Source organism: Argentina silus (assembly GCF_951799395.1).
Source record: "Argentina silus genome assembly, chromosome: 9".
NCBI classification, from domain to species: domain Eukaryota; kingdom Metazoa; phylum Chordata; class Actinopteri; order Argentiniformes; family Argentinidae; genus Argentina; species Argentina silus.
This window is the reverse complement of record NC_139663.1, coordinates 9,687,558-9,698,978: the sequence shown is the minus strand read 5'-3', so window position 1 is coordinate 9,698,978 and position 11,421 is coordinate 9,687,558. Positions and strand designations below refer to the sequence as shown.

The 11,421-nt window shown below is 43.6% G+C and overlaps 1 protein-coding gene across 1 annotated transcript; it reads left to right on the top strand.

The window, feature by feature from the left end:
- The first annotated feature begins 976 nt into the window (after nt 1–976).
- Nucleotides 977–4,034, top strand: rpl19 (ribosomal protein L19). The gene is made up of 6 exons (XM_083676267.1): nt 977–1,008; nt 1,907–2,013; nt 2,252–2,374; nt 2,616–2,736; nt 2,862–2,972; nt 3,834–4,034. Exons 1-6 carry the CDS (start codon nt 1,004–1,006, stop codon nt 3,955–3,957), a joined length of 591 nt encoding a protein of 196 aa, XP_083532393.1. The 5' UTR covers nt 977–1,003; the 3' UTR covers nt 3,958–4,034.
- Nucleotides 4,035–11,421: the final 7,387 nt, after the last annotated feature.

The window sequence follows — 11,421 nt, the reverse complement described above, 5'->3', positions numbered from 1 at the left end:
CAGGCGTCATCTGCACTAGACTGTAGGGTATTAGTCCCTTTATCAGCTCGTGTCTGCGGGCACAATCAGTGATGTAGTGGATTATAAACCCAAGTAAACTCAGTTTACCCACATTTTTATTTTGGAGAATAAGATTAACCCACCATATATCAATGTTATTTGCATTAGGGTGTACACACCTATTAAATCCATGCTGTTCAGTGTTTACGCACCTGTTTGTATTACCACTGCGCACATAATCGTATGTATCATACCAAAAGTTGAGTCGATGTCATTATCGTAGCCTACCTGTTGACTACAGTGTTACTCTTTTGTGTTGACCTGAGGATAAGCTACGTTCGGTGTGGCATAGACTTCAATAGCATATTAGTGAATAAAACAGATTCTATTTGTGATTTTTAAACAATAGTCCTTGTAGTGCTCAACCAAGCCTAAAATCCCAGAGAGCAAGGAGCAGCAGAGCAGATTGAGATAGCAACAACAATTTGAGATTGTACGGCTGTAGCCTACATGTATACGAATTTGTCTTATGGAGACAAGTCCTATTATTGATTATTAACCCCTATTACATAAAGCCAAATCCAATTCTTTAGTAGGCATTCATTAGTAGCCTATTCATTAAGATATGAGCCAATACAGTAAATGCGGTGATCATATCTTGATGTCAACATTGCCCTCTTGTGGGACAGTAGTGAATTGCATTTAATCTGATCTCGCCCACAATGCAGTGCAAGATCCGGACAGTACTATTATTTCTAGACGGGGGTATTTCTAAATAAATTACACTTTAATGAAAAAATTATTCACTCAGTCTAGTGTTTATTGCTGTAAATATCTCCACAGATAATAAGTCTTATTTATATGAGAAAACGTATTTTTCTCATATTTTAATTCGATTTAGATTTTGAACACGAATTATGTAGAGTTGATCATGGATTGTCCTCTATAATGGTAGCGCCCTTTCCGTCCCCCAATCTTTCCTTTTCCTATTGAATTAGCAGCCATGAGGTAAGCACACGAACGTTGTGACAATCTGAATGATTTTAGAATGAACAAAAAAAACATTTTCCCTCGCAAAAAATGGTCATGTTTGCTTATAAGTCTATGCGCCATCGCTGTCCAATGCCCTGTTTACATTTTATGCTGTAACGGGCATATTACACGTGTGAATGTGCCACACGATGTACCAAACCGGGGAGGCCATGTTGTCAACCAAGATTTCTAGACGAAAGTTACACAGGGCCAGAACCTAAATGCAAAGCCCCTTGGAATCTTTGAAGAATTTCCTAGTCCAATATAGATATGGCTCCCAACTGGTTGCTCGTCTGTGTTATATTGTTATATATTTATAACCTTAGATGGCCAGGTAGCAGTGTTTGCAATCCTCTTGAGAACGGTTGGTAGCTAACTAGCTAGTAGTAGTAGCCAGAGCCGGACACACACACACAGTGTATTTATGGCTCTATAGTATGCTGTATTACATACTTTACACTTCTCCCATATCTAATTTGCCGCTCCGTGCATTAGATTGTGGGTGACCCCCCCCCCCCTTCCAGTGTGATCAAATTCTGTACGACTTAAATTAGCTAACGTTATTTTATCGGGAAACGACTGCTCATAATCACAGCTAATAATGGACGTTACAGTATCACAGTACACATTAGCTAACTTAAGCTAGCTATTTATAACGACAGACCGATTTCGATTGGAATTGGATAGCGTTGAAGTAGAACTCATTTAATCCAAGGAGGCCGAGATGAAATGCAGTTTAATTTCTATGGTAGATTTGCTTGGATTGTGATGTTATGGCTAAGCATGGTAATCATTACTGGTGCAAGGATGTCAGGCCGAAAGTGAATTTGGAGTGTTTTGGTGTATGTTTAACCTATCACTATCCCCTTCTCAGCATGCTCAGGCTCCAAAAGAGGCTTGCCTCAAGCGTTCTGCGCTGTGGCAAGAAGAAGGTATGGCTGGACCCCAACGAGACCAATGAGATAGCCAATGCCAACTCCCGTAAGTATTGACAGCTGTGCCAATCTTGTTGGCTGCGCCAATCTATTTTCCAGTTGCTTATTTTGACACAATGTGAACGAATTATCGGTCATAAGTCAGTGTAGGACATGGCAAATTCATGTAGACAACCCCCCCACCCCACCCCACATTCATATACATGAGATTACTGTCAAATGATGCCTCATAATTTCACCTGCCTTCCAAATGTACCCTAATTTTTCAACCTCCTATCTCTCAGGCCAGCAGATCCGTAAACTGGTGAAGGATGGTCTTATTATCCGTAAGCCCGTCACGGTGCACTCCCGTGCCCGCTGCCGCAAGAACACGCTGGCACGTCGCAAGGGAAGGCACATGGGAACTGGTGAGTGGGCACTGCCACCTGTCTGCTTTGTCTAGTGGTGTTAATGGAGAAATGGCCCACCATCAGGATGCTGGTCCAAATCTTACATCGTTAACTTCTTATTCTCTATCGAGAGCATGTAACACCTTTTTATAGAGGTACTTGTTTATAGACGCACAGATATAGCAACCAACTTCAATTGATGGGAGCAGTGCAGCAATATTTCAGGCCTCACACCATTCCCCCACCTGTCCTTTCCTAGGTAAGAGAAAGGGTACAGCCAATGCCCGTATGCCAGAGAAGCTGTCCTGGATGCGTCGCATGAGAATCCTGCGTCGTCTTCTGCGTCGCTACAGGGAGTCCAAGAAGATCGACAGGCACATGTAAGTGATCGACATCCACCCCAATCTCACACACGCCAAACACTTTTAAAGTAATCGAGGTTGTTATGGTGTTGTGGTTTTATCAATGGGCTAATGTCCTGTGTTTGACCCCTACTTTCCCACAGGTACCACAGCCTCTACCTGAAGGTTAAGGGTAACGTGTTCAAGAACAAGCGTATCCTCATGGAGCACATCCACAAGCTGAAGGCAGACAAGGCCCGCAAGAAGCTCCTGTCGTAAGTTTTAACCAATACTACAACTCCCATCTTCCTTACGAGGGATGGGCATTTTATATTATTTCACTATTCAAAATGTTTTTTTCTTCAAATAGTTGAAAACAAAGTTAAATGCTGTTTCGGGCTCATTTTGTAAATTAGCCATGACACCATTCAAATGTTAGTGCTCCTCTGTAAAATGGGCATCTTTTTATACACGTGACAGTGAAGAGTTGTGAAATGGCAGAGAAGCAGGCACAAGATGAAATGGCAGAGAATAGGTGTGAAGGGAAATAGTGGAGAATTTACATTGAATTTACATATATAGAACGCACCCTATTGATTGCATAATTAAGTGACACATTTTCGAGAGAGGAGTCAGAGGTTTAGGTTACAGGGGGATTGGGACTGGACAGGAAAATGGGCTACTATAGAATTTCCCTTCCTATGGGGAAAAATCCAAATGCTCAAGTAATCGAATACTAATGTCCCTTTTGGATAAATGAATAACCATGCCTAACCATTTTCCATACACTAATTCTGTGTGGCCCATGGTACCCGTGCAGCTATTCAGCATAGGCAAAATTGATTTTAAAGTAGTGTGGCCGTTACCCTTACATAAAGGAATAGGCTGATCCCTCCATACTACACTATAAACCATTTTTTGGTGAACTGAACTGATGAGCACTTAGGCAGATCTATAAAGGCTTGACACTGATGGGTGTAGCATCAAATGCAACGATTTGATTACACAATACTGTGCTGCATGTGGTTCTTATAGAAATGGGTGTCAAGGTGTGTAATCTTTCTAGTAAGTCAAAGATTGGTTTCAATGTTATGTTTGACCTCTTCTACCCCCCCCCCACCTCTTCCTCCCTACAGTGACCAGGCTGAGGCCCGCCGTTCCAAGACAAAGGAGGCCCGCAAGCGCAGAGAGGAGCGTCTCTTGGCCAAGAAAGAGGAGATTATCAAGACCCTCTCAGAGGAAGAGGCAACCAAGAAGTGAACAGCCTCTTGTCCCAGCACCTCCAGCCCAACCCAACCCTCCGTCATGTGCTAATAAAAAAACAAAGTTGACAGAAACAGCCCTGTTTATCTGAGTCTTCTTTCACTCTGAATTTACAACTATCTGAAATGATTCTACAGGGTTATGATGGTGGCATAACTTAAGCCATGTTTACACACAAGGCATGTCCCGGTAATGTACTGTTGCTGTTGTCTGTAAACTGACATAGGGTGGGGCGTACTGCTGAATCTTTAAACCTGTGGCAGACCTAGTCATGGTCCCGGTAACAAGCTGATCAGGGGGTCTGTGTAGATGGAGCAGATGTGAAATGCAGGATGCTCATTTGCATTAAATACCACTGTATCCTGTGCTCCACCTCAATGCTCCCCAACTCTCCCCTCCCACTTTACCTGCATTGCACTGATGTGTAAACTGGGTGTCCCAGGTAAATCATGGCCTGTGTAAATGCCTCAGACAAAAAAAAAGCCAGGAAATCTTTTCTGCTGTTTTACTGTTCTCTGGGAATAGGGCTTTATATGTATGTACAAGGTAATAGTAACATTTGCTGCCTTATTCGATCTCTTCTATATTGGTACGAGGATACTTTTCTCAGGTCTGCATGAGCCTATAAGGTTAGAATGAAGCTATGGTAGGCATTCCATAGATTAATGCAGCATTTCTGGTTGTCCATGGTGTATTTTCTGCCCTCTGAGGAATGATAATCCTGTTACTCACACCCATGCACCCTGTCCTCTTTTTCCAAGAGGTTGCATTTATAAAATGACATTTTGAGCGGTCCAGTCAGAACTAAGTTTCAAGTTGATATAGGTGATATATATATTACAAATTGACTGAAATTGAGTTGGTGAAAAATTCTGAAAATACATGAATCTTTCTTTCTTCATTTTGGGGAAATTCAACAAGTGATGTGTAACAAGTTGTTAGTTTGTTGCCCCCTAGTGGGTATAAAATGCAATATGTCATCTGTACAGTTATGTCCATGAACTATGAGTACGGATAATGATAAAAGTATTATCAATGGGATAATGTGTCTCCATCTTGAATACAATAAATATCCCGTTTATTTGTTTATACTGTTGATGTTTATATTGATGTTTAAATGGTTGTCAACCCTGTTGCAGGTTATTGAACTGCATAATCCTTTCTATGATCTGTCTAATCTGCCAATCTCGCGGTCGCTATGGCACCCACTTCACAGAATTGGCTTGGTGGTCAGCCTAACTTCATTATCTGGTAGCGACTAGAGGCCAGTTCCTTCCTGACATTTGACCATTTCAATCATGCCCTTTGAGCATTATGGCTATGCCCATAGTACGTCAAATCCAATTTGTATATAAACAAAACAAGCATCTAAAAAGGCCCACAAAATTGTTGTTTCCAGGGTCAGAGTTGAACATTTAGTCCTGGATACTTTTCAGTCTATAGAGGTTTGTTTTTGTAATATTTGCATGCTGAGACCAAAGTACGTACCTCTCATTGTCTTGAGTTTCAGACTCTCAGTTCCTCTCACCCCTGTGTTCAGTGTTCCATGACATTCTGCCCTGAACCATGATCCAGACGAGAGGAGACTCCCATGTCTGGCCTGATGGGCACCATACAGGGCACACTGTTTTTGAATGTTTGCATAAAGGTATGCTGCATCATGCAAGGCAGGGATGTCAAATAACTCTTGGCCATTGGGACACATTTGTCTCACAGAAAACACATTTTTTAAAAAGAGTTCTCAGACATATTATTATATATTTGTAATAGTTGCATTATCATTCCGAGACAGGTTGTATATTGTTTTAATCTATTTTCTTTTTATTCAAATAGATTTGAGTTAAATATTTATATAAACATATTTCTTTGTACAAAAACATATTTTTTTAATAAGAAAACTTGGCGGACCAGCCTCACATTATCTATCCAGTCCACCCTGTAACAAATATCTCCGCACTGGAAGTGAAAAAGTGCCGATGGGAACTTGTATGAATACATTTTGAACAGTATGCAATTAAATTAAAGAAAATCAATTTCACTCTCTCCCTGAGAGACGCAGTGGGGCTAATTGCTTTCTCTAGACCCAAAAAACCCTAAACATTTCTGCATGACAAGCACACAACTCATAACTACGAAAGATAGCGCTGCCAGTGCATGGCATTCAGATACGTGTGAAAACAGTTATATCACTAACATGTACCATACTCATCAATTCATCAATTGCAATGAAATTGCATTACATTTTTTTCACCATTTCATGTTTGTTTTGCTTTTTTTGCTCAGCGTCTTGGACCCCCTGCTTACCTCTGTAAAACTCAAACAAAGTGATCATTTGGCAAAATACCAACTTTCTCATAGAGGCAAGTAAGGCAACTAATGCGATGTGAAAGGAACAACTGTTAGGTTGCCCCTCAAATTAACCCTGTTTTCCTATGTAATGCGTTACCAATCGCTGGGGCTGCATCTTTAGATTTGAGTAAATGGGACCGGGAGATTTTTTCTTTGTGCCCTGTTTGTAATGTGGTTTCGGGACAAGGGATTCTGTGGAGTGTGGGAAACAGGTACGGTGAGATAGAGATCATGTTTATGCTTTCCAAGAGGATGATCTTCCTGTTTTAAGTCTGCCAGGGTTAATTATTTTGATTCTTCCTGTTGAGAACAGAAGTTGTTTTAATCAGCTTATATTTGCTATGAGAAGGAATCCCTTAAGTATGACTTCAGAACTATTGATTGATTTATGATAGTTTGGAATAAGGGGTTAGAGGGAGGCTCCTAGAGATTGTGGTCATGGCTAAATATATGAATTATACATGTGACAAACTGAAATGGATACATGTCTCACTGAGTGTGCGTGAGCCTGTGTGGGTGTTAGTGTGTGTGTATATTTCTGGGAGTGGTGATTTGTGTGTGGGCTACAGTTTTTGAATGTATGTGTGCATGTGTGTGCGTGTGTGTGTGTGTGTGTGTGTGTGTGTGTGTTTATGTGATCATGTATGTGTTTCTATGACAGAGAGAAGTAATGGCTCAGACAAGCACAAGGGCGCCAGGCCCCACATTAAGCACCTTTGGAATGCGCCAGGGTCAGCTGTTCCTGGGCCACATGACCCCAGTGCTGCCCCCCTCAGGTCACTGTGTTCCACTGCAACTCCCTGTGAGTTGACCTGCTTTAATGAATGACCTGCACAAGGATCTGCTTCACCATTATACACCTATAGCAGCTGGTGGAGGAAGGAGAGGACCAACTCTAAACTGTTTATGAAACTCTATGTATACTGTTATTTACAACACAATGTCTTTATTTGGTCAAATGAATGTGATTATAAAAACTCTCAGGCACTTTGTAGTCTATTTTTGCAAATCTGTATTCAATATAATTCTGACTCCTCCAGTCCAGGCCATGTGGTCTGTTTTGCCCTAATCTTCTTTTTAACACTTCTTCTATCATATTAACACACTTTCTAAACTCCCCACCACACACACCCACACACACACACCCACACACAGTTTCTCAACTAGTGTTTCCCAAACATACACTGACCTTGCCGACCAGGGTCAGACTCATGAAGCAGACACCAAGACAGAGTGAAAGATAAGATGGAGAGGCTCTGTTCTGTTTCACTCCAGTCTGCGGAGCTCAGACAGGTTCAGATCAGGGTGTGCCGTCTGCCTGGTCTCACAGCACACCCACTAAGCCACACTGTTATCAGGTGTTAAACCCAGAGAGAAGAGGGAAGGATGGCTTAGTGTGTGTGTGTGTATGTGTGTGTGTGTGTGTGTGAGGGAGAGAGAGACCCAGAGGGAAGAGGGGAGGCTTTGTGTGTGTAAGTGTGTGAGTGTGTGTGTATGTATGTGTGTGTGCGTGTGTGTGCTTGTGTGTGTGTTTGTGTGTGTGTGTGTGTGTGTGTGTGTGTGTGTGTGTGTGTGTGTGCGTGCGTGCGTGTGTGTATGTGTATATGGGTGTTGATGAGTGTGGATTACAGTGCAGAGGGGGAGATAGTTGTAATGGGGCTGTGTGGTTCGCAAAGAGGTCAACACGTAGGCTGGTCAGGGGAGTGGAAGGAGGGATGGGGGAGAAGGGGGAGGAGGAGGAGGGTAGGAGAAAGGCTTTAGGGGTGATATTGGGGGACAATGACTCCTTTTGTTCCCGTCTGTCTGCTCTGTGTCCAGAGGCTGCCCAGCCCTGCCGTGTGATGTCACATGGGTCCGGGCAGGAAGTGACCCCCTCTTCTCCCCTCTTCCCTCCCCCTCCATCCCACCCTCAGGCTAAGCTCACTCTCATGCTGTGTTCACTGCTCAGGCTCCCTGTCAGGAACAGCTGGGCAGGGTCAGACTGGAAACATACACACCAACACTTACTCACACCTATACAAACATGCTGAGCAACACTTAGGTACACCTACATAAATATACTTAGGAAAACAAACACACACACACACACACACACACACACACACACACACACACACACACACACACACACACACACACACACACACACACACACACACACACACACACCCCTACTGTGTACATTCAATACATACACTCTTTCTCAGAAAAAAGATAGAGGAAGAGAAATACACACTAATCCAGATGATTTATTACGAGCGTTCTGGTTCTTCCCCCACTGAAAAATTTCATTAATCACATTAAAGTCAACTCAATCTAATTAGATAAATATTTCCTAAATGATTCATTCAAGCGGGGGTGGGGGGGTGGGGGGGGGGGCACCAGGGGAGTCGCCGAAGAGACTGGAGGGATGTGCGATATTGAACCTCCTCACCCCACCCCCAGCTGTAATAAGGTTATGAATGTGGTCTTGAAAAAATACTTATTTGGCTTTAATAAGGTTAGAAATGTGCTTTTTGAAATATGGCATCTCTGGCTGAGATGCCCTATTTTAAAGAGCGAGATGAGAGGCTTAGATACTTGATTTATCAGAGAGAGAGAGAGAGAGAGAGAGAGAGAGAGATACATTCTTTGTACTTTTGTATCCCTTCTTATTAAGGCCCTCATATTGCTCAGGAACACTGCCTCCCTCTGTTATCAGCCTCCGTGTTGCTGCTATCATTGTTATTAAGTTTCTTATTTTCCCACTGCTTCACATTCCTGTTGGTATCTCATGATTTGTGCCGGTCATGCATGCTGGCATGTATTTTCCACCTCAGGCTGAATGCTTAAGGGGTGAGTCCTTTATCCTTTATAAGCCAAGGTTCACGCAGGGAGAGTCTGAGGAGGAGATGTTTTCCTAGCTACTCCCACTCCAATAATAAGATGATAAATATCAAATCTGAAAGAGAAAGTCTGTGTGTGTGTGTGTGTGTGTGTGTGTGTGTTCAGACCAAAGGGATATAACCTCCTCCCCTCTTTGTAACAATTAACTGTTGTCCATTCATTATCATTCATTACCCTTACTGCGAAGTATCACAATAAAGCATGGTTATATAACCCGACAGGATCGTTGCAAGGGCCATGCCACACTGTGAAATGTGCCAGGACAACCCTCTCTTAGAGCTCAATTGTTCAGGCCGGCTTAACAGCTCACTAGGCAAATGGTCCAATGGTTAGTTTAAGATGCAGAGCCCTTGCCAAAATAGTTTTTTTTTCCCATAGAAGAATAAAATAGATTTCTACCCGTACTGATTCACTCAGCGGAAATAAGATGAGTCTATAGAACATGGGTGTGGTACAGATTAGCAAGCTTTCATTGTTCATCTATGGTTTTCTTACGGTGAAACCCTCCATAAATATTATGTCTCTCTCTCCCACCCCTTTTCAACTGTACTTCACAGTCCCTCCCTCTCTCCTCCCCCCTCCCAGAACTGGTAACAGAGACAGATTTCATACAGAGCTACAGAGCGAGATTCAAACCAGCAAAGTATTCATCCCCTGGGCATCAATTCTCTCCCTCTCTCTCTTTCTCTCTCTCTCTCCCTCCATCTATCTGTCTGTCCCGTCCCCCCCCCCCCCCCTCCCTCTCTCTCTCTCTCTCTCCCTCTGTCTGTGTCTCTCTCTAAGTCATTTCCGGGTGTTGGTTTAGTTTCCCTGGGGATTCAGCCAGCACCACTGCCATGACACAAACAGGTTCTCATCGCAGTTTTATCAGCTGAGACTCCTCTCCCCGAGCCCACTGTCCCCCGAGCCCTCTCTCTCCCTCCCTCACTCTGCTCTCCTCCAAGGGTGGGTAAAGCTGTTATTATTAATAACCCTTAAGAGCTGATACTGCAAACTGTTACGACTCAGTTGTGTCTAGGGTAAAGGGAAGTACGTAACAGATTTGACTAACTAAAGGCAGGAATCTTGAGCGCGTTGGTGTGAAATAAAGGAGACCAGACCAGGATGGAGTGAACTGAAATAGTGGTATATTGTAAATAGTGTGGGGGGGGGGGGGGGGGGTGTACGGGCAGTGTACACACAACACAACAGACACACACAACACTAGCAGCCCACAGGCCAAGGGGACACGGATGTTGCCAAAGAAAAGAAAGTAACAAAAATCTAGGAGGGTTAGGAGAGGCTACTAACTGATCCTAACTAAACATCCAAACTCAAAATACCTCTCTGACTAACTAACTACTCTGACCAAGGACATCAAAATGTACATGGTTGGCAACCACCCCTTTCCTAGTGTATCTATACAATAGTTCCACCTACGTGTGAGAGTATAGAGGCCTCTGTCTTACCTGCCCCAGGGCCTGGACCATACAAACAACTACCACACACACAATCAAGGTAGGGGGAAACAAGTGTCAGTGTGGATACATACATCAAAGTGTACAACAAAGCATGAGCTCAGGAAGAGAGCGACTGGCATGCAACACACCGCTTAAATACTAAATGAAGGGAGTTGATTGGGGTTGGACTGGGATGGCAGGTGATTAGGAGGATTGGCAGCAGGTGCAGCAAATGGGAGTGGTGATGTCGCCCTATAAAGAAAGAGGGAAAACAGAACAGGCAAACCTACGTGGAACGTAACACAAACATAGTTGAGCTGGATCTTGAAACACACCCTAGCAAGTAAAACTTGCAAATCCAGTGAGGGAGAGGGTGAAGTGGGTAATGAGGGAGGGGAAGAGATGAAGAGCGAGGAAAGTATAGATCCGGTTGGCTGATAGCCCCTGCCCCAAGCCTACTCTGACCCTCATTGGCTAGGTGAAAAAAGGTCCCTGCTTGACAGACACACACACTCAGACCCACAAGTCAAGAGGCAGACCATAGGCTAATTCAGTACCAGGCACTCATGTTACTGCCTGCTCTTTATGCAGAGGGGGAGGGGCAGAGACGGAGAGGGGGAGAGGGAGTTAGTGGGCGGGGGATATCTGGGGGAGGGAGGGGGAAAGTGTAGAGTAGGCTGGGGCTCTGGGTTGGGGGGTGGAGAATGCCGAACGAGCAACAGCTTGAGCTTTGGGACTCCAGTAGAAAGAAAGTAGGAGTGTGGTGGAGAGCTGAATGAAGGAGTGA

Bases quoted from the DNA above. Each gene is read 5' to 3' on its own strand.
- rpl19 (XM_083676267.1), top strand. The intron at 2,014-2,251 runs GTAAGTATTGAC...CCTATCTCTCAG, and splicing joins GATAGCCAATGCCAACTCCC to GCCAGCAGATCCGTAAACTG. The intron at 2,375-2,615 runs GTGAGTGGGCAC...GTCCTTTCCTAG, and splicing joins GGGAAGGCACATGGGAACTG to GTAAGAGAAAGGGTACAGCC.